A 24,236-nucleotide genomic window follows, 5' to 3' on the forward strand; every position below is an offset into this window, starting at 1 on the left:
TCAAACAGCAAAAAGATAGAAAGATGGACCCAAACTGTTATAAGAACTTTATGTCAGAATGAGATTTGTATTAAGATACATTTAGAGTGCTTGCAAAGTACAGCAATTTAAAATAATCTGACAAAGTATGAATCACAGTATACACAAGCCCATGTATTTTAGAAACAGCATACATTTAGGAAAACTAACCTGTACTCTCATTCCTATTCATGGGATAAGAAACAGTTAAAGCAATAATGGCAACTTTCTGTCATGGTTTCAGTGCTATAATGGATGTGTGGGGGTGGGGGAGGTGGTGGGAAGAGATATTGCTAGAGACTTTGCCACATTGCATGATAAAACATTACATAATTAGAATTTATAAATCCTAGAAAAAATTCTGCTAACTTGTTAAACTAGCTCAGTTACCCACCATGTGCTAATGATTTAAGACTTACTGCAGATGACTATAAGGTGAAGCCTTATTTCCAACTCCATGAAGTGTGATCATTTTATTAGGAAATTATAAAAAAATGCAGAGTCCACAACCTTTGCACTACACAGAACTCCAGGTATTCCCTGGAAGCTTTTCCAGAGCTACAATTCTAGGAAGATCTTTGGATGACAAAGCACTGACATAGATCCTTCCTAAGATTATTTATATATTGGCAATATATCTTCAAGGGAAAAGATCTTCAAGGCAGTGGTAGGCTACCTTTACTGGCTTCAAGGCAAAATGACCCACCTTGGATCAGAGGTAGGCAGATGGATGCTGGGACTTGCCTGTGCCAGGACCTCCCTGTGCCTCTCCCTGCAATGGCATGGGGAAAGTGCCCACAGCTAAAGACACCCTGCCACTACAGACTCATGTCTGTGTGCTAGATCCAATGACTTTATAGGCCACATCAGGCCTGTGGACCACAGATTACTGACCCCTACTATAAGGAATATGATATACTCATTTAAAGGAAATTGGAAACATTGTTTTCCCCACAAATTTTACATAGTTTGTTAGCATCCTACAGAGCACAAAGATCATTTTTGGGTTAAGAGTAGGTTTCAGAGTTGAAACAAATATTACAAGAAACAGCAAAATGTTAAGGAAGCTTAGACATACCCAGAACTTACCTTGGTACTGCATCCACAGAGGATGAAGCTGGAACCTTGGGCACCTGACAATTCGCTGTTGCAGCCAGCTTTAAGGCAGATGATGGAACAGCACTTAAAGTCCTAGGTATATGTCGTGCATTGAGTGTGGTAATAGAGTTTACAGTGGCAACTGATGAGGGTACAGTTAATCGAATGTTGTTCCCAATCAGGACCTGAGTTGTTGCAGAATTGGCAGCAGTTACTTGGTGACTCAGTGCACTGTGGGAACTTGAAGTCTGTGTTATACTTGAAGGCTGTAACAAGGCTGAACCTGCTGTTGATGAACTTGTATGTACAAGTGCTGTAGGTGTAGTACTACTGAGGTGTAAGCCCTTGTATACTCCTGCAGAAAAAGAACATTAAGAAGAGGTTCAAGTCTTGAGTTTCACATACCCATTTAAAGAAAGCAAGGTAAGTACATTATGACTGCAGATTTACACAGCTCCATACCTGAGGCTTGAAGAATGCCATTCACCCCAATGCCAAGCACCACATCATCCTTCATTTTGAATCCCATCAATTGTTCTGATGTAACCAAAGCTGAAGCAGCAAATTGGGCACTAACAGAATCCAATGTCTTGGAAACAAAACCCTAGGGGGGAAAAATGGCAAAACAAAATGTGATTGAGGCTGCAAAGGGTCAGTCCTTTCCCTATATAACTATAATGCATAACAATGCATTGGGGTACTGAGTTCCCACAGTGCACTGAGACACAAAAACTAAGAATGCATAAACCAGTCCAGATAAAATAAGAACTGACCTACTCCTCATTGTTCTTTCAAATTGAACTTCTAGCATTTAGTACAGTTAGATACATTCTTACATGTGGTTTTACCATGCGATTTTAGTTCAGAGCCAAAAATGCAATAAGTATTTACACAAAAGCTCATTCTTCCAGAATATTTGTGGAAACAGTTTCACAAGATTTCCAACCATTACTTTGGAAGGCTCAAACAGGTTCAGATGGCTAACAGCAGCTTCTGAACCTTTGCAGGTCTGGGAATCAATACCATAGGCATTACATATTTAAAAACGTTAAGCTACTTCTGTAGCTATAAAGGGGACTTGATTTAACTTAATGAATTTTACTGAAAGGTAAATGGCAAAAGGGTCAGGAATAGGGAAAGGCCGGGGGGGGGGGGGGGGGGGGGGGGGGGAGGGAGGAGAAGGAAGGGGGAAGGCACAGTAAGTACACACAGCAACAGGATGACATGGTGAAGGTTTTTGTAACGTGTATTCCCAAGTCTCTGAATATTTTATTTAATTGATTCACCCATCTTTTTTGTTTTTGTTAAGAGGGAGCAGAGGCAATGCCTGCCACACTCACCTGCAGTGTCCCTTCTAAACACTTTACAGAATGGCTATGATGTAGATTCAGGCGAAAGCCACTTTCCTGTTGGTTAGTTTCAAGGTTCTATGGCAACAGTTGACAATTAGAGATGAACCCTGGTGGGAAACAATGAGGGATAAATCATAGCACAGACAAATCCCTCACCTGTGAAGTGTTGGCAGAGGAATTACTATTTGCTTGCTGTTGATGAATTTGTGCAAGCTGCTGTTTCTGCATTAGTGCCAGTTGCTGTTGATGTTGCTGGTATTGTTCGGCTGTAAATGCTGAACAAAATATAAAATGAGAAAATACTGTATCAAAATACGTAGATGTGTATATACGCATCTATCTTATAATCCCAAAACAAAAATGTTCAATATAAACACAAATTCTTTAGAGCCCTGATGCATCTTTATGGCAACAGGCTATGATGCTCCAGAGGTTTTGTCCAAACTAAATTTTCCCCTCGTAATATTATAGGTGGTGGAGGATTTAACACTTATTGCAATTAGTACAAGATATTCAAATGAAGAAATCAAGTTTAATTGACTTTAAAGGATAAATCCATCTAGGTACACCACATGAGACTGATTTATATAGCTACAGGGACTGTGCAATTACCATAGTAAGTTAAGATCAAAAGGCCTGTGTACAGATAAGTGACACTATCCTGTAAAATGATGAGCCCTCACTTTTTTTCAGTTGTGTTGAAATTAGCATTTGGTAGTAGACTCAGTTTTAATAAACTCATCTTTACATATTTTCAGTTAAATGTGATCATGGGCATTCACCTTTGAGGTGGTGGGCACTTTAACTTCCCCTGAAGTTCACGGGGATTGTGTCCACGCACAGTAAACTCCATCAATGGAGTTTTTGATGGAAAGGATTTTACCCCCTAAAAAACTCTTAAGAAGGAATCCATTTGCCAAGAGGAGATGTTAAACCTCAATTTTCCCCAAACAACCTTGAAAAAACCAGCAAGGAAGAATGAAGTTGTTTTTCTTGATTTATAAAGGGATGTCTGAGCAATGACACTATTTTATTGAACGATTTATGAGAGCATTGTTTTAAGAAACCCAGATTCATTTTGTACTCCCAAAATGATCTATATAGTGAATTGTCACACTATATTGGTAACTGTCAAATTACCAGTTTAAAGGCTAGAAACCACTCAATTTCAGCTCAGACCACACTGAGGGAATTTCCCCCTTAGCGATGCCTCCTGCCTCCAGGTTTCTGTGAATGCTCACAAAATAAATACTGGTAACTCTCTACTGCAAAAACCTCCACTGCTTTCTAAGGCATGTATGTTACTAAATAGAACATCCAACTTTCTGGAATTAGTCACTGTTACTTAGATTTAATGAGAGTTCATAAAATGTTTTGCTCCTTTAATTAGTACTCTTATCAGACTACAAATATTCAATGTTTCCAAAAAAAGTCAGATCGCTATAATAAACACTTAAGAACCGTAGACAAACTGAAAGAGCTAACCAAAGTGACTCACAAGAGATGTTAATTCAAATGAGGTTTCTAGACATCTCACTTTTCCAGCCTACACCCTGGAATATTATTTACAGCAACATATTAGGAATTTGAACATGCTAGAGATTTTCCAGATCCACCATGTATTGAAAAAGCACCCAATTACCATAATATCTTAGGGTTTTATACTGCTGCCCATTACTGTAGCATTTGGACATTTGTAAGTAGTAACTAAACATGTCAAACAAACATTTCTAATGTGAAAAGCTCTTTTAAACGTAGTTCTTTTGGTCAATGTAGCCACGTTTCATCAACCTCCAACATTTTCTTTTAAAATACACTAAGCTGAAATAACATTTGCTTTGAAGGTTAGCAAATAATGATGCAACAACCCAATATAATTAATCTGTGGTCCCAGCAACCCCAAAGATATCTATTTGAAACTCGTTTTTAGCTCTGAACTTATACAATGTGCACAACCTCCTACGTCGGTATTATTAGGCACAGATATTGCAGCAGGGGAACCATTTCTCTTAGTGCACTATTCCCAAATATATATTTATGTGAAGGCAAGTATATTAGTGTGCAGCAGCGCAGACTGCAAAACTGCAAACAATTTTTGTATCTGTAAGCATTTAATTTATATATTCTGATTAGCATGAATCAGTTGTCATATAGCAGTGGTTTAAAAACTAAGTATTTATACAAGTCATTCAAATAAGGGCTAAGAAAGTTAGAGTTTCTTGAAATCTAGGATTGAGGCTTTTTTCCCCTGTTCATTCTTAAAACATTTGGTTAAAAGAAAAAAAAAGGCTCCTCCTGAGTTCTAAGTAATGGTCTGTAAGTGTTGATAGTGTCTAATGAAAAAAAAAAAAAAAAAAAGAAAAAAAGAGAGAAAAAACCAACAACTTTACCTTAAAGTTTGAAAACTAACATTTACATTACTGAAAGTAATTTACAGTAATTTTAAGGAAGCTTAAGTTGCATACACATATTAAACAAAACCATCTAAAATGCCAGGGTCTCTATCTTCCAAACCCTGAATTCAGCATTTCCCTTCAGAAAATTGTATGTTAATATCACACTCAACTAAAGAGTCCTTTAACTACTGACACTACTTCTTAAGGAAGCAAAGTGCCACACTAAATAGTTAAAAGATTTCCCAATCATTTTGAATATACAATTTTGAAAGAATATAAAACAACATAAATAAGCACTGTCAAGATAAGAAACTGAGGGCAGAAGGAAGTTTTACAACCGTTTTGACTGTAACTTTATCAGATTTAATCTACTTGCTGGTCATTAATACTAGTTTGGACCAAAACAGTTGCATCATCATTAAAAAAGGCAGGAGAAGAGAAAACTGATTGTCATGCAAAGCTTTCAGATTATTTTGGCTCCAATTTTCATGGAAGATTTAAGGGAACTGCAAATTTCAATAGATGTGGGCTGTTCAACACCCATAGATGTACCCGAAAATCTTAGTTTAAGTAGGATGAACTCTGTCACTTTTTCTTACAGCTTCAGTGCATTCTGACTACCCCTTCTCTACAACAGGGTGCTACTGAAAGTTCTTTTTTCTACTTAGCGAATGCAGCCAACAGTTCATGACTTGAAGCGTTTTTTCCCAGGTCTGCCAAAGATTTGCTGTAAAATTTTTGACTCATTACATCTGTGTTACAACTGTTGCATCCAATTTAGAGATAAGAGGAAAACTCTCACAGGGGCATGGCTGGGAGTCAAATCTTGCAAAAGGAATACAAAAAACACATTATTTTTCATTCCCACAGCATGAGTAAAATGTGAGTTTTACATGGCAAAAGCCTCATATATGAGCAAGTTAACTTGCTTTGGTCTATGTTGCCAATCTTGTTGCTACCAACAAGATGCTTTGTCCAAATCTAACAATAAAGCTGTGCTTTCTTTTAAGGGATCTGCCTGATCAATATTACTGAAAAGAAAAAATAGCAAATTCTGCCCATTAAGGTCCCTGACAGATCTCCTGATCTAATTCCCGACTTTCCAAACTAGTGTAGAGATCACAAATCTCTTGCGAGCCCGTAAGTACATGAAGCAGCACTGACAAACTCCATAATTCCAATTTAAAGAAAAATAAGTTCTTAAAATGTCACTTTTATCTGCAGAAGAGTCTATTGGTCTGTAGACTTCTGGAACTTAACTGTGTCTTCTCAGCTCTTATTCCATAAATAAAAACTGACTGACATGCTTGAAGACTTGACAAATAGGCAATTATGTGCAATAACCTCAAGCTTATTACCTGTAGCTCTACTCCTACCATTGTTTTTAGGACTAAAATTGTTAAATGTGACAGTTAGCATTAATGCTTACTGAACCATGGCTGATAGTTTTCCATATTTTCATGTGGCAGAATCTGACAAACAAGAACCCTAATCTTTCACTTATACATGTTCATTGAAGCTAGTTGGCATCAAGTTTCCATCCAAGGAGCAAGGAAATAAATACCATGGCCATAAATGGACTTTTAAAATTCTCATATCACACTGTCTGTTTTCCCTGGCATGCCTAAACAACATCAGGCCTAACCAACCCTTCCAAGAAGAATTAATTCTCCGATTATGTTTTTGATTTATCAGAAGTTGTGCTGCATAAAACTCATATTCCCAACACACACTGGAAGCCCAATACTAAAAATGGAAATAATGAAAGAATAAGAGATAAGAGGTTCAGGTAACGTAAGACAGCAAAACTGTCAATTCTAAAACAGAAAGTTCACAGTAAAACATTTTTATTTATTACTTCATGTTCTTCCTTAGCTCAGCCAAATAAGACTCATTCTGCTTTCCATGACAGATGACTGGCTAGGTGTCAAAACTATGAAGAGCAACCTTATTACCTAGCAATTAGAAAAGTTATGTATTTTAACCAGTATTTTGTTTAAGCTTCATTAAAAGTAATGCAGTATTGATTAGCTCTGATAGTGCTAGGCAACATCCTGGAATTTTTGCATCTATCTTCTATAAACCACAACTTTCTAGGATTATAAAAGCAGTTGGTTTTGTTATGGCTCTAGTAGTAAAAAGAATCTAATCATTTTCATATTTCTTAGCAAAATCTAATAAAATAAATTTAAGTGGGATGACCTGGACTTTTGTAGCATATTGTACCTTTAAAAAATTGTCTTAAGGTCCTATCGATAGCCCATTTGCTTTCCATGGGCAACAGCTGTAGTTCCTCCTCCCTTCTCCAACAGATTAAGAGATTTTCCCCCCTACCCCCAAGACACTGTATTCATAAGTGTAAAGAGTAAAAGTCAGGTTAAGAATTTTAAAACGAGTTTAATCTCTTAAACTGGATCTCAAATTGTTTTTCCAAAAATGAAAGTGTGTTACTGCTTCAAAGCTGCTTTTCCCATTCTGTAGAAAAATTAACTACATTGACTGGTCCTACTGTACTATTTGCAGCAAAAACTGGTGAGCTGCAGAATAAACCTTCAGCAACTATTTCCTTTGTCACATGACAAGGTCAAAGTGCAATACTCCAGTTAGGCAATTCATCCAGGATTTGAGTGAAGATCAGCATCTTGCCTTCTCCAGTTATCCTAGACTAAGGGTTTTCAATCTTTTTGGATCAGTGTACCCCCAGGAGCCAGATGTGGAGCAGCAGAACTATGTGAGCTTCTTTTGCCCCCCCTGGCCAGGTGGGCGGTGGTTCATCCCCACCTGCCCGCGTACCCCCTAGGGCCTTCTCAAGTACCCCCGGGGGTACACATTGACAACCTGTCTTGGGCTACCAGGTAAAAGGGATATAATGTGCACCAACTTCGTAAAACAACTTTATGTTTTGCTTCCTCAGCATATTAGAAGTTAGAAAGTATATGGAACTAGTCACTGACTTTGAAGCTACAGATCACACACTCTAATGGATACTGGAAAGAACTAAGCACCAAAGATTGCACATTTGAGGTTGACAAAAGTAGGGAGATCTGCTGCAACTGTAAAAAGATATGCGAGGTGACAGCCAGTTTTGAGTCATAAGAACTGCACAAATGATGGTCCACAAAAATATAAATAGCTCTTTAGTGACAGGCAGTTTTGTGCAATATCTCAATTTTTTAGGACCTGCTACAGCTGACCTAGTAAGTGTACACTTTCCTCAAACTGTTATAGGTGCAACCAATTTGTCTACAGGCTTTTACAGATGAGCTATCTATAGTTTTTTTGGCTCAGTTAAAATTAGCCTACTGAACTTGAAATTGTAGTTTTGCTTGATGTACCTAGATTTATGTAGTATTTCATACACCAAGCCTAATACTATAAATGTTTTTTAAATTCGCAAATATTAAGTACAGAAAGAGTGGTTACTTACCCTACAGTAACTGGTTCTTTGCAAGTGTTTCACCTTTGAGTGAAAATGCACCCCATGAACATGAGTTTGGATCCTTTTCAACAGTGGTACTTGTATTTTCTGTAACCTAGTTGCATTCTCCTCCTCACTCCCATCCCTCTTGTGTTAGTCCTTTGCTTGAATGCTCTGTATTTCCCTTATGGCTTTGTAATGTTTTTGGTTCATGACTCTTAACATTTACTAATAACATTCAATCCACTTTTGCCTTGTGTATCCTCTCACCTCCTATAGTGGAGGATATGAAGGACAGGGTGTTGCAACCCATGCTCCATCCCTGTTGAAATTACACGTTATCAAGGGCAAGACTGATCAGCAGGATTCAGTTTGTGGAATATATGTATACACATATGTATCACACCTCAGAATCAGGCACTGGAGGGGAAGCAGCCACTCTCAGCTATTGTCCACAATTCTACTCTTATACGAGCTATGTATGCAGTTATCTGGATACCAGTAGCCAGTGAGTGGAGGCCTACTATAAAACAGATTTCAGGATAACCCAACTAAAGTTCACGTCTGCTTAAGTATATACCAGGCAATAATAATAGTTGAACATGTGGACTGACCTTCATGTTCTTACCTTGTTCTGCACATTCCAGAGTAGGCCATTCACTAAATAAGCCAAGGAAGCTGCCTGGGTGCCTATGGAATGAGCCCTAGCCTATCCAAGTATTTTTTTTAATAGAACACAAAACAGTTTTAATGTAGTCCAAGATTTGCTTATGTTACCAGCTGCCCTTTATCTTTTCCAGCAAATGCCACAAAGTCTTTGCACGTATCTGAACAATTTGGTTTCCTCCAAATAAACCAATGTCCTCACAACATCCAATATGTTGTGTCTGTTTGGTAATGAATAGCAGAGTGATTTCCAACAGGAAACTAGGAGAACAGCTTGGTTAACGTGGAAGACGACCATAGCAGAAACCCTTGATGAGGACCTGATGACTGTGCATGCTGCTCCATATCCCCACACCGAGAGCCTAAAATTCATTCCAGTTTTCTACCTGATGTGATGGCTGCCAAAAGGCTGTCTTTAAACAGATAACAAACAACACACAGCAAAAGAATCGACAGAGGATTTGTTAGTCTCATTAGCACTAAAAGCGATGTCCCATAAAGGTGAACCGAACAGGAGTAAGAAAACATGGGCCAGCCATTTGTGAAATTCTGAAAGCCGTTTCTGAATTAGGGGATAATTAGTGGATATTGTTACCAAGCACGTTCAAAATACAGTATTTAATCTGGATTATCTAATTTATATTTAAACATATCTTTGGGCTTTTATTGGCAAGAGCTCATGTTTCCTGGACAAAAATCTTTGCCATTTGTCTCTGTATTTGCCTAGTTGAGTGTTCTTTATTAAGAAGCATCTCATACTGCAGTAGAGCAGCTTCTTTGAGTAGCAGTCACTTGGGCAAGACCCAGGCAGCTAGGCATGGGGCTGTCTGGTAGAGATGGAGAATCTAGCCATTGTTCTGAGGGATCAAGTCTACCAGGGCTGATAAAGAGATAGCCTACCCTAAATGAAAAGTTTTTACCAGTTTCTTCCTATGGCCAGAAAGATTTAGAGCCATCAGGGACCTGATGCATCAGTCCAGTGATATACTGCTTCCTGACAAAGAGGGTCAAGATCTGATTCACTGTTGTTGGCTGATGGACACTGTGATACTGTCCCTGAGAAAATGATTTTTCAGACCCTCAATCACGAGGAGAAAGCTCTTGCATACAAATCCAACAGACCTCTAGCTTACTTGTAAGGCTTACTCTAGAGTTTATTCCATAAACTTTCAGGACATTAATGCATTTCTCACCTCACGGTGGAGGCATCCCTGATAATCAGCTTTATGGCTATAAAAAGAGAACTGTTGCATATTTAGGCTGGGTCTAGCCAATGATTTAAAGACAACTGAACTTCTGGAGGGACTATGACCACCTGTTCTCTATTGTGTGCATCTGGTAGATAGATATCAAAATCAGCCTTGGAAGGGTCAATGTCATGCAGCACAATGGATTTCATGTCCCAGTACTCAAATTAAAGTTCTCCATCATCTTTATTGGACTGAACCAAAACTGGAAACTAAAACAGTTTGAAATTTCTACCAAAGGAGATCTGCTGATGCTGAAAGGGATTCTAGTAGTGTTCTAATGAATTCTATGCTGAGTCGGTCCTGGTGTACCCAGCATACTATGGCAGCGTTTCTTTCTAAATCAGCTTGTGTTAGGCTAAGTGATAGCAAGTACATTCCTTTTCTTGTTAAAATCCATGACTAACCTTGCTAAAAACCCTTGATAGAGACAAAGCCATGCAGACATCAAAAAGGACAACTCTGTATTGTTAACAGGAAGGCCTTATTACAAGTTTTGGGCATTTGTATTCTAAAAGTACTGCAATGTGTAAATAGGCATCCTGAATTCTGAAGAGTATTTCAGAAGGCAAGGGTAATGGTACATCTTTGTTTTATCAAATTATATTGAGACAGCAAAGCAGCTTTTCTATTCCCTGCTTTTGTGACTACAAAATTATGACAATAGAATTGTGTTTGCCCTTGAACCTGGAGTATCTGAAGAGAAAGGGTTAGAGTAGCTCGGAATTGGCTAGGGGAATTTTTGCTGATCATGAAGATCCAGCAGTCCAAGATTTGTCCTTGACCAGACATCTCAGAAATTGAGGAAAGAGAAAATGGATGAAGAGATAAAATTGGAGTCCCTAAGTCTGGTTAGACACTTGACTTGTGTTTCAAGGCTGCTGCTTCCCAGAAGCTGCAGAATGAGGGGAGGTCAAGAAGTAGGAGTGTTCTTTTTGCCTAGTAGGTTCCAAGGATGGCAATTAAGCAACACGGAGCTACTGCTTGTCTGATCACTTGTGGGCAAAGTTTGAGGAACCTCCTTTTAAGAGCCATGACAGTTCAACAACTTCAGTGCAATCTTTGAGACTTTTTAAGGAGCCTTACATACTAGTAGCATGTATGATGCTTAGAAACAGGTCATCATCTTCAAAGGCAAAATCCTCAATGGTCACCTGGACCTTACATAAAGTTTCAAATACTCACAGGCAGGAAGATCTTCATAGTTGTAGACTGCCACAGTTCTAACTTGTATCCAAACAGATCAAGAGCATCCCGAAGTGGTGTTTTAGCTGTTATTTGGCTCTTTGCCATAAGACCTCAGTTCTTTTACCCTTTTCAAAAAGTGAGAGCACCTTTTCCAAAGAAATGTCTATTTAACAAATAGCACTGGATAGTTACTTCTCTTATCTGAAGGTATAACAAGAAGGATTGCAAAGGTACAGCTTTTTGAGGTCCTTCTTTCAGATATTTGACTTGTTTTGGCCCTGCTAATTAGATGGCTTGAACTAGGAATAGTAAGGGAGGGATACTAATACAAGTACTTGCATCCCTTATGTACCTAGTACTGCTCTGTGCCTTTTTGTTATCACTATAATAGAAGTTAGTATATACCATGTTTTTTTTGTTGGCTTAAGCACGTCTTCCTTAATTGCTATCAGACATCTCAATGTAGGATGTTTACCAATGTATGCTATCTGAAGTCCACAGTCTTACACATTGCAACCCAGAAGCCTGAAGACCACATTAAGCAAACCAGCAAGACAGATGTTGACAGGACGATCACCTTATCTAGCAAGAAAGCCATTACAGCTGCAAAATTAAGTGTTTCAGGTGAATGTGCAACTCTATTATATTCCTCCTCTCCTCCTCAGCCATGCAGGGCTGTGGTGCTAAGAAGCACTTCCTTGAAGAAGGAATTTTGGGTCTGATATAGACACTTCAATAACCACTCCAGAAGAAGCAGATCCCTCATCAAAGGGAAATGTCTATTTTCTGAAAGGGTCAATAGTCAAATGATATGTAAAGGGAGGGTATATGAGGTGTCCTGTCACCAAAGATGCGTGAAGATTGAGGCGTTCCTGCTTGTACTTCCAATCTGTTTCCTACTATACCATCCAAAGGACTGAGGTGGAATGCTGGCTGCAAGATTATCATCATCATTATTATTATGCTTTATCTCTGCTAAAGGCTGTAAGGAATAGTTCTGCTCCAGCAGGAAAACTGCTCTTTCCAGTATTTTATGCATTATTGCCAGTACCAAAGAAAATCCTGGCTTTCCCAGACTTTTTCAGGGAGATCCAAGTTTGGTTCTAGCACTATCAGAACAGTCAGTGCAGGAGATCTCAGTAGAGCAGTGGTGTAAGTGACAGTGGCAGGAGCAGTATGGTAATTATTTTCAGAAGTGATCTTTGGGACTGGTTCTAACACTAGGATGCCTGATGGAAGACAGTGACACCCTTAAATGTTTGGATCTTTGGCAAGAGGCTCCTGTCGCTGCTCACGGGGGAAAGGAGGGCAAGCTGCTGGTACTAGAAAATCTACTGCCTGAAATAATGATCTTTGTAGCACATATCTGGAAACATCACAGCCACAGGTGACAGAACAGCAGAGAAGCTTAAATCTAGCATCAAAACTTGTAATTTGCTGGCTGTGTACAATAAACTTGATGCAAAGGTTTTCCAAGATGGTCTAGCTGGATCAGAGGTGACTTACATTAAGTGTTCTAGGAGGGAAAGCTTAATTATTGCCTCCTTAGTGTTCTGTAGCATTCCTGGAGAAGATTTGCAGATGGAACAGCACACCAGAATATACCACTGACTGAAGCACAGCAAAGCTGCAAGGATGCCTGTCACTGTTTGACATAGCGGATTCACAAGATTGGCAGATCCAGAATGTTGCGATCTGCCATTTTGTGTTGTGTTGAGGGGAAGTAGATGCTAGAGACCCTCTTGCATATAAAAAAAAAGACCCCCAAACTTGCAGGAAAACCTACCAGCACTCAAAATTGAAGTAGCAAACAGAAAAAGAATATGCATCTGTAGAGACTCCAAAACTTTAAACTTTGAAATAAAACATGTGCAAGAACAGGAACAACAGCTTCCGTCTTACAGCCACAGGTGGCAAGAAAGAAATGAACAGGACTGAACCTATCCTAATGTTTACATCATGTGCTGTGGGAATAAAAAAGGACATGCAGGGTACAGATATAGTCCTAATGGACCAACTATTTAAGCAAATATCTCACATATGGGGTGCATGCACACCAAAGAATGTAATGTCTCTGGACAAAACATCTTTAAAAGCTCCCATTTTTGGAACATTTAAACACTAGAAAATAAACCTATGCTGACATGAAGATGAACTGGATTATACATCAGGTCTTTTCAATACCTAATTTCCAGGACACTATTTATCAAGAGTAAGTTGTTATACCACCTACAGGGATTTATTTATGTTTAAAAGCAAACAAAAGCACCCCATAACAACACAACTTCCAATAATGTTATCAAGAAGCATGTAGGCATAACCCCAAGAATTTCATTAATATCTTCTCTAAATGAAAACTTGGATGGCAATTAATTTGACTATAGCCACATCCGTGAAATCAGACTTCGATAAATCTTGATATGGTACATTATTCTTGCAGCACTAAGTATTAGAATTAATAATTTGCTTCAGAATAAAATATATGAATCTAAATTCCATAATGATTTTTAAGTATTGAACATTTACTACACAAGTGTTTTACAATGATAAGATACTTCCAACCACGGAAGAATGCATTTGATAGACACTTAATTACATGCTTAGTTATATGAAAGACTGCTTTTTATGATCTATTTTAATCACCTACATTTATGTCATATCATCTCCATAATAATTTTAAAGAACAGATGGGTACAAATGTTAACCTTGAACTCCAAATTTGTAACTAATTCAAATGAGGGTGACCAGCAGGTAGGTGCTATATCTCATAACCATTTTACATTCTGTTTACAGCCCACATGCCAACAGGCTCTTTCTGTCTTTCTTTATCTTAGAAACTTGGCTGGTGTCCCCAGCAAGTTCTTCCTTCCAGCACTAGCAAGCTGCTTCTTCTGAAATCACCCTTTTGTCTTTTCTTCCTCTTTACACTGAATCTGGTTCAACAACTAGACAAACTACTAAGGGGAATACAGTCATCAGCAACCACACTCAGAAACCTTAAGCAGTAGTTACTTCAAACCTACATTCTAGTCTAGGATGTAGCACCCAATGTCAGGGGAACATACAAGTAGAATCACATAGTACTTCAAAATACGAAGAGGAAAAAAGAATTCTTTCATTTACTCTTTGAGGGTTGTGAAGGTGAGGAAACAGGTACCGTGGGGGAAGGGCTGGGGGGTGGGGAGCAGAAGGGAAATGTGAGGCAGCAACAAAGAAGAATTCTGCTGGTTTGATCAAGTGTTCACACCACTTCAAAGTATGAGCTTAAATCACTGGTTATAATGTTTTTCTAAAAAATATGGAAAATGGAATTTTATATATTTTCATATGTGCGTTCTTCTAAAGATATGCTGGAATATGGTAAAGAGAACAAAGATTTAGTTGGGTTCTTCATACTTATTTTGGCAAGCAATTTTAAGAACTGCCTGAAAACTGTTTTGATGCCCAATAAACTGATTTAGTTGTATTAAAATGTAATCTCAAATTCATTATATTGCCAGCAACTGGAAACTTATTCCTCCTGCCAATTACATCATACCCTAACTCTACTTAACCATTTTCATTTTTCTTAAACAGAAATCATTCCTAAACAGCTTCTTTTATCAAATTTTATTGCACACCATTTATGAGATTATGGGTAATGTCTTGTTTGTCAGGGAGAAAAAGAAAGGATATCAGAAATACACTACTCTTGTTGCAATGGAAAATGATCAGGCAACCATGACTTTGTCTTTACAGCTGTTGTCTTCAGGAACACTGGCTGAGGTTCTGTTCACTTGCCAGAGAGCTATAATAGAAGTGGGTATTAATGTCCTGTCTAGGAGGTCCTGAATGAGTAACTACCTCTAAAAACTATTGCTATCTGAAGAATATGAGTCTAATTATTCTTGGCTTTTGATATTTTTTCAGATGTGTTTCAAGGTGTTAACTAATCAAAAAAGCTGGAGTTGTCGTATATGCATTTTACCTAGCTAGTTTTAAATATGTGCTACTTACTGCAGTGTTGAGCTACAAGAATTTGGGTACTTGCCAGCAGTTCTCCAGTTTGAAAATGGTGGTCACACATTCCCAGTGGTAGATCCTTAATTCTGTCATGTGTTTCCTATAATGTGCCTATAAAACTAGAGTTTGCTGACATGATGCAGCATTAGGGTTGCAACATGACGCAACTCTTAGGGTTTTGCCAAACATGAGAAAATATACACAATTAGTTGTGGGGGAAGAGTAGTGTCTCAACAGGTCTTAAAAATATATATTAAAAGTTTGAGCACCTTCTGGGAATTTTAACATGTTCATTAAAATAAAACCACCTATTTTCCCTCCCAAAAGTATCCAGGGGTAAACTGCATGAAAAAATTGGAGTTTAAGGTTTATATTTTATTTCACCTTAGGCAATCCCAATATTATAATGGTCTTTAAAATAGCCTTTTATATTAAATTAAAAACCCTGTACAGAAGTGGACTTTACAAAGTTCTAAGATCAGATATAACAAATGCTGCCTTTGTATACATACTTGAAATGCACTACACTATTGACCAAGTTAAAAAAAAAATATGAATGGATTAGTTTTCAGTATAGTAGGTTGAGAGAGAAAACAAAAGATTGACTGTTACTATTAGAATAGACAACAAAGAAAAATACGGAGGAACTAATGTTTTGGATTCTCCAAACCAAATTCAAAATTTCTAGAAATAAGTTTTTCAAAATAAACATACCAAAGTGTGCTGAACCACTGCTACTTTTACTTTGTATAGAGGTACTGCATGTCTGGGTCCCAGGTTGTGCTGTGCCTGTTCGATTTATACCCCTGTATAATTTCCTACAGGAGAGTTCATCATTGTCACTGTCATGTAGGGATGGTGTCCGAGGCCTAAAATGCCGCCATCTACATGATTTGATATTGACTAGTATCTGACTGAGGTCTTTAGAGAAAGATGTGTCCGAGGTATTTGTTTCTGAGGTATTGGCAAATTGATTGATTGAAGAGTGCTGTGGTGAGGAAATCATTTCCAAATCCAGCTGACGAAACGTACTGTCGTAGTCTGAATGTGCTCTGTCCAGCAGCACCCTAAAATTAAAAAAAGGCGAGCAAACTTAGACAGCGCCAAGTAAAAAAAAGATCAACATAATCAAAAAGCATCTTGACGCATATCTTACTGGGGTCATCTGATTCTAGCAGTCTTTCCTGCCCAAATGCAGGGGGGCTGGACCTGATGATCTACAAGGTCCCTTCTAGCCCCAGCAACTATGAATTTAAATAAGGCATTAGAAATTTGCTTCTTTAGAGGGAAAAAGCAAAACACTTCAAAACCCTGCAATAAATGAACACTTCAACCCTGACTTACAGTAAGTTGCATGCACAACTTCTGACAGTGCATATTAGGCAACATTGTTTTCGTCCTCCCCCCCACTTTTAAGTTTCAGCTCTAAAAATTAACATTAGGCAACTGTAGAACTATGCATATTTCAGGACTACAAACAAGTCCATAAATTTAGTCCACTTTAGTATTTCTTAATTAGTTGATACAGTAAACTATATCAGGCTGTGTCCACAGTGAAACAAACCAGAAATATTAGGTCAGATGAATATCAAGACAGCATTTATAAAAGTCATTCTTTTATATATATACCTCTGCCTTTGTGTCCTGGGGGGAGGGAAAGGAGGGGGAAGTTTTCCACACATTTTAAAGCAGCAGTTGTAGCTTACCTTCCACCACGCCCGACCCGTCTTCGTGCAAATCCAATACACCTCTGGGGTACAGTAAGGGTGGTTAAGCAGTATCTATAGCGCACATCTCCTACTCTTCCCTCTTTAGGACTACTCCATGGCCAGGTGCCAGGTTGGTCTAAATGAGGCTTAAAAGAATTAAAAAAAATAGTTAAAAATAAAATTTCTTCTAACGATGCTCTATCTTTAACATTTGTAAGACAGCATCACTTACAGCATAGTACTGACAGCCTGCTTTCCTACGGAAAGCAAAAGGACCATCGGGATCATTTTCTTCCTCAGCTTCAGAGGAACCAGACAAGACCTTTAAAAAACACACACAGAGAAAGTTGTTAAGTTTATGGAGACGGTTATCTGTTCTTTTCCTAAAAACAGTAGAAAACTGTAGAGGCCATACCTGGGAGAGAGGTTCTTCATCTGAGCTGGGAAAATCATACTGATTCAGATCTTTAGCATTAAAGACTGGCAGTGCAGCAGGACTCGTCTGTTGAGGAGTAGCAGCAGCAGACGAAGGTAAGACTTTGGGCTTCTTCTCATACTTCCTTTTGGGTCGTATAACATCAGCTTTCTCTTGCTTCAAGAAAATAACAGAAACTTGAATTAATACACTACTTTAATATAAACATAAATTGGTTAAACTACAAGCTTTTTAAGTATCTACTGCAAAGATGCTAAAAACTGAACTGAACTTCTCTCTCTACCATTCTGGACTCAGCATTAATCAAAGTTTCAGATTTCAGGGTTCTGGTTCCTTCATCAGAAGGAATCAAGTCCTGTTTGCTCAGTTGACATTATATCAGCTAAGAATAAAATCTTCATGGGGGGGGGGGGGGGGGAGGAGGGAAGGGAAAATAAGAAAACAAAAGTACAGGACACCTGAACCTAATAATTAAGAGTCAGGAGGCAGGATTAGAAGGTCATTGTGGATATGAAGTTTTTTGAACATCTGTACAAAGTTCTTATAACAGAATGTAAATGCCTACTTAAAAAGGTTAAAATCTTCTAAAATAACTTCCATTCCCAACAGACAGTGTTGTGTGAACATGATTTAAACAGATTGTTACATCTGTAAAAACAACCAAAAAATAATAATTTAACATACTAAGAAGCAGCATTAACAGAAGTACTCTATTTACTTTTTGGAAGTTGTATAGGCATATTGTGCATATACGGTACAGGATATAGGGTGATCAAACATTGGTCAGCAATACAGTGCTACTTATCAGATAAAGAACACTTGGAGACTTGATCCACAGCCATTTATAAATGGACAAAGTCTTGCAACTCTAAGTAGCAATGCATTGTCTGTCATTCAGGAGACCTGCATATTTGATCAAGTTTGTTCATTACAACAGGAATAACTCTGAAGACTTGTCTAATTATAAAAAAGCCTTTCATACATTATATATTACATATTACAATTTTAGTTTTGCCTTGTATTCCCCTGCCAGGCATTTTTGAGGGAATTTTTCTTCTATGGGTATTATAGTCATACTTTATGACAAAAATCAAAACTAGAGGTAACAAAATGCTAATTGGGTGTCCAACTGCAACATGAAATGCACATATTTTAATTAAAGATACTAAATACTCCAAGTAATAGGCCTACTAATAGCCTTTAGAACATGAGGAATAATAACTAGAAGGTTTCAATACCAGGATTAATATACCTAGGATTTAGAACCAAAGAAAAGTATGGCTGGAAGGGATCTCTGGAGTTCATCTTGTGCAAATCCCTGCCCGAGGCAGCATCATCCCTATCCAAACCATCCCATAAAAATCTTTGTCTAACTTATTACTAAGACTACACAATCAACCCTGTCACAAAACTACAAGGCCCAACATCCTAATCTGCCACAGGCAAAGCAGGGGAACAATGCCAAACAGCATCCTTCCAACAAAAAATAAAAATACATACATACATAAAAAAATGATCAAAATCTTAGCAGAGCTAGCCCTCCTTCTCGGATAACCAAGTGAAATTCAAAATGACCTGCTGTGCAGGGCTAAATTTTTATCTATACTGAGGAAAGTCTTGCAATTAAAGTATTGTCCCCAAAAGTCAATCAATCAGAGGGCAATCAGCTGGTCTTTGTACAATATCTATTCTAGAATACTGGCGAGGTGATTCTGACTGGCATCTTTGGACATTACAGTAAGCTCTGGATTTAATGCTAGAGTACTAAACTTTCACAGGCCAACTGAAAAAATTCATCAGGATTTGCGCTTTTTGTTTTGTATGTACAGTTCACATTCCCATAAGCACTACCTGAATGACAATAGCAGTAACAATTTGTAAGAGAAAATTGTAAATTCTCTCATGACAACTGTTCAAATAATTTTAAATTACTGAAAATGGAAGCTAGTTGAGTGTATATATTCTGAAAACTGTAGGGTTTTTTAAGTTTTGCAATTTGCATTTATTAATAATATTTTCAGTTAAACTAGTTAACAGGAAAAAAAACAGCTGACCAATATCAGATGAAAATCAGAGCCTGAAAAAAAATGATGACGTACTCTTGCCTATAGTGCCACAAAATTACAGCAATTATCCCACTAGAAATTTAATGGAAGTCTCCTCCTCTAGATTTGCATTAAAATGTATCATCATATCTTTCATTTTTAAAGAAAAATAAAGTAAAAAATAAAGCATGGCTTTCATGCTAATATAACCTAAAACACTTTGCAGCCTGCATGCACAACAGCATTACCCTGATTAAGGTAAGAACCACTTGGCTAGAACTAGTTCTCTCACCTTGTTAACTTTAAATTCCTTCAGTTCCATAGTCTCTTGATGTTTAAATGGACTGGTATTATTAACGGGAATGATAGGGATAGCATAGGTAGGTTTCATTGGCTGCCGCTGTGCCATGACTTCAGCCATGATCTCTCCGTTGTAGTCACCCAAATTATACCTGAAAGTAAATAGTTTTATTTTAGTTTTTAAAATACCAGAAACAGAACTCTTGCAACATTTACTCTGTAGAAAATACAGTACAAGTAAGTTTACATTTATAGTATTTCTTGAAGCTTTGAGATAGTACAGAATCCTAGGAAGGCAAAATAAGAAAATTTAAAATTACTACTCCAGAAGAGAAATTACTATACAGGACTCTGAACAGCCCAGAATAAAGCCCTATAAACTAAAACTACTCTCTACAAATGCTTCTGAAGAGTTGAGAGAAAAGGAAGATGATGAAAGGGAAAGGAGATCATTTCCAATAAGCTGTGCCAACGCACTAAAATTCAGGAAAAAGATAGTGGACATTTCAAAACTGTCTAAGTCATCTTAATATTTACAAGCTTCAATATAAAGAAATTAAAAAACAAAAACAAAATTGTAATCCTGATATTCTACTTTGTGTGCTAAAAGATCAGAATCATGCCCATACAACTGATTCCCAAAAACAGTCTTAAAAAATAAAATTAGTATTAGACAATATTATTGTCAGAGATCAATTAAAGGACCTTTTTGAATTGCTACGGTATCAAGGAAGTGAAAACTGTGCAATGGAATTCTTAATGATGGGAGTGTTAGAGCACATGTCCCAAAGGGACAAAAAGGAGAGGGAAATGGTAAAGATAAAGTAATTTGTGATTCACTGTTCACAAATAGAGGTTCTCTTTGATTTAGGTCCTTAACAAGATTAATATTCCAAGTTTTCAACTGAACTTGTCTATAATTTGTAACCTCTATTCTATTTGTTCAATTTTATTTTAGAAGTGGAAAGGAAAGATTTATTATGGTAAAAATTACTCGATTCCAAATTTAATTCTTTATTCTTTTTCTTTAATCATATACAAAACCTTCCTATAGTACAGTAACCGTGAAAGGGCTAGGAATATTTGTTTTAGGTGTGTAAATCTTCATAAAGGATTTTGATATAGGTCATTAAAAACATTCAATATGAAGGTTTTGTGAAGTGATCATATTATGACCCACTGATAAGATTTACCTCTTTTCCATAATTTCCAGTGTTAAATGCAGTAACTCTCTCTTGCTCTTCTCCCTTCTCTTTATCATTTCAAGGATAGTTACTGCACGACTCAGATCTCGACGCAGCTTTAGCATTTTTTCGTAAGATGCTTCATCATTCTTTCGATTCTGTAAATACATTTTTTTCATTTCATTTACATTAAAGTTGCTATCAAAAGCACATTATGCATGAAAGTGAGAACCTGAATCAAGCATTAAGCGTGTGAAAAATTACACAAACTCCCTTTTTAAATGTGTAACCACTTCATTACCACTAGAGTTTATAACTACAAAAAAAGACTGGGACACTCATGAATACAAGCTTTTGGAGTCTGACTATACACAGTTTAGGTGAGTGCTGGTGTTCGTAGCAGACTGTTTTTTCCCCCCCTTTGACTATCCATACTTAAAACAGACTTAAATATTGCTTCACACAATAAGAATGTGCCCTTTTTACTTACTTTTCGGGTCTGCATCTTCTCTGTTCGCCTTCTAAAAGCAACATAAGGATCATTTGTGCTGGAGCCATCTCGTTTCTCTTGTTTCACTGCTGGGATAAGGGAGGGACCTCGACAGTTTTTCCTCTTTTTAATCCAGTACTCGTACACTTCTCTGATCAATTCATCGTCTTCCTTCAGCAGCAGCTTGGCCTCTTGCAGGCTGACTGGCTAAATTTAAAACAAACAATCTGTCACTTTCACATGCTGATTACCTCTTGTAAACTTTTCAATTTGTAATCTGACATAGTATTTTACCTGCTGACCACTGCCTTTTTCTAGCCGGTCTATCATCTCCTCAAACTGCAAAGGAGATATGTCCATTCTTTTCTTCAGCTTATTCACGAAGACCTCATCTTCTGAATCCAGGTCATAATCTGGCTGCTCAGCATCCAAGCTAAAAGCTAAACAATACAATGTATGTTAACATGTATATCATGGGAATAATTTCACTGAAACAGGTGCGTCTGAGAATGACATGCTCCACTGGAGAAGTCTAGCTCCTGTTGCAAGACAACAGGATTTATTTAGACATTTCACTTATTCTACTTGGATTAACAGCAAACCTAAATACAATACAGTATCTGTAGTTGAAACGCACTGGAATTATTATATTAATAAAGACAACTAACAGAAGTATGGTGACACAATGCAAATAGACAGTAAAAACAATCATGGAAATTAAAACTTAGTAAATGGTAAGCAGTTGAATTACTTATCTGGTTTACTTGGCATAGTTTTATACTGAAGCTAGACAAATTAAAAAAACAAACAAACCAGAAGTGAAATCTGCTTTTATTAAGAAAACTGAAATTTCAGCTATAAGGAACCAGGATTTAATTCCAAATATTTAGGAGGTATTTCAAGAAAAGCTATAAAAAAGACTAGATGAACAGAATGTGAGTGGTGCAAAGCAGTAAATTCTAGCAATCATCTAATTCAAGATACATGTAATATTTGAAAACTAGCTTATGTTTACACAAAAACTTCAAAATGTTATGAAACAACACTGTGCAATCCTCTAGTACAGGGATGTCAAACATACAGCCCACTGAGCTCCTGGAGGGGGCACTGGGGACACATTTTAATGGCAGTGGGGCAAGCAATAGCTTGCCCTCCTGGCAGACGTGGGTCCTGATCCAGCCCTCAAAGAGCCCTATGGTCCAGATGTGGCCCAGGAGGCCAAGGAATTGACATCCCTGCTATAATACAAAATTGAAAACAGCTTCTCTTTCTTTTTAAGGTGATTTTGCCAAGTTTTTTTTTTTTTTAATAAGCACAAAGGTAGTTTCTGCCATCATCCTTTAATCTGATACACACACAGAGTTATAAAATCACTAACAAAAGAGAAAACCAGAACTTCTTATGTAATTCCTTCCATAATTTCCTTGCTTTATTTCTTAAGCTTTCCATTCCTCTTAGCATCATTTCTGATGCATGTTTTATCAAATGTTTTCAGTTAAAACTTCATTATCTTGCAGTTTTGTTATAAGCAAGGTTTTAGAAGACCTACAAACTCAATGAGCCCTGTTTTTCTCTCTCTTTTCCCTTGCATTAAGGTACTTTAATTTCACTATTTTGACCGTATATTCATGATTTTTATTATTTCCTGTCACACATAAAAAGTAGGGTGTGACAAAAATACAAGTTCTGTACATGACCCCAAAGTATACAGTTATATTAACCAATGAAAAATTCAGGTAAGGTAACAAACTGTTAGAAAAGAGTGGCCACATCAAAAATGTTTTGACAGTGCTAAGTAGCCTTAACAATTTCATACGTAAACTAAATTAATAAGCAGCTTTTAACATACTCCCAGAGGAGAAAGAGAACCTGTTTAAGGATAATAGCATCATACCATTTCAGGACATCTATTACTTTGTCTATTTTTAATCCCTGATGCACTTCACAGAGTGAAAGCCTAAAGAAAGAACAGTCAAAACAAGCACAGGCTGTCATCGCATGCTCAGGAATCTTAAAGGCTCAATCAAAGCCTATGTTATGTAAGAAAGGTTGTATGTCAAACACCTGTTTAGCAACACACATGACAAGATTAATTTATAATTAATCTTAATTCATACAATTGTATGCAATACAAATTAGCTTGAGGCTTCCAAAGGCCAAGACCCTTCTCACATTTTACACATTTTTCTTGGTATATGAAGGTTTTTGTTTTTATGTATGGCAGCAGCAGACCCCTGCTACTGTCGGGCAAGCAGAGGCACCTCTGCATGGCAGTGCAGGGCTCCCAGTGGTGGCACAAGCCTCCACGTGGCTGCCTGGTGGCCATGTGCACCTTGCCTGACCACCTTCTTCCCGCTATCCCCCCAGCCCCTTGCAGGCTGCAACTCTGCCAGCCTGCAAGGGGAAACCCGATTTCCCCCACGCACATTTTTCTCCTTTAAAAGAAAAAATCTGGGTTCTCTCCTTAAAAAGAGAAAATCCGAGTTTTACTTTGTTTTTCAGTGGTGAATGGAAACCTAGATCTCTGGTGATGAAACAGATTAAGGCACAGACAAATGTACACCTGGAGCGACTTCAAAAGTGGAGGGAGGCTGCTATTTGGGAGTACAGACAGTCCTCGACTTACAACGTTTCAAGTTACAACATTTATAAGTTGACACCCAGTTTCAACTTTACAACATCAGTTT

The 24,236-nt window shown here is 37.6% G+C and overlaps 1 protein-coding gene across 2 annotated transcripts in view; it reads right to left on the reverse strand.

Moving 5' to 3' along the window:
- Nucleotides 1-24,236, reverse strand: part of EPC1 (enhancer of polycomb homolog 1) — an 83,719-nt gene that overhangs the window by 1,674 nt on the left and 57,809 nt on the right. Inside the window, exons 2-13 of one of the 2 annotated variants that reach the window (XM_025208490.1) lie at nucleotides 21,844-21,989; nucleotides 21,550-21,756; nucleotides 21,069-21,217; nucleotides 19,868-20,027; nucleotides 17,510-17,686; nucleotides 17,327-17,416; nucleotides 17,092-17,240; nucleotides 16,100-16,452; nucleotides 2,625-2,743; nucleotides 2,457-2,543; nucleotides 1,579-1,720; nucleotides 1,108-1,471 (exon numbers count right to left, since the gene is read on the reverse strand). In XM_025208490.1, the coding sequence (XP_025064275.1) occupies nucleotides 1,108-1,471; nucleotides 1,579-1,720; nucleotides 2,457-2,543; nucleotides 2,625-2,743; nucleotides 16,100-16,452; nucleotides 17,092-17,240; nucleotides 17,327-17,416; nucleotides 17,510-17,686; nucleotides 19,868-20,027; nucleotides 21,069-21,217; nucleotides 21,550-21,756; nucleotides 21,844-21,989 (2,143 nt within the window). The remainder of the gene's footprint in view (nucleotides 1-1,107; nucleotides 1,472-1,578; nucleotides 1,721-2,456; nucleotides 2,544-2,624; nucleotides 2,744-16,099; nucleotides 16,453-17,091; nucleotides 17,241-17,326; nucleotides 17,417-17,509; nucleotides 17,687-19,867; nucleotides 20,028-21,068; nucleotides 21,218-21,549; nucleotides 21,757-21,843; nucleotides 21,990-24,236) is intronic. The other variant, XM_006027293.3, reaches the window with a different exon arrangement.

Source organism: Alligator sinensis, unplaced genomic scaffold, assembly GCF_000455745.1.
Source record: "Alligator sinensis unplaced genomic scaffold, ASM45574v1 scaffold309_2, whole genome shotgun sequence".
NCBI classification, from domain to species: Eukaryota; Metazoa; Chordata; order Crocodylia; family Alligatoridae; genus Alligator; species Alligator sinensis.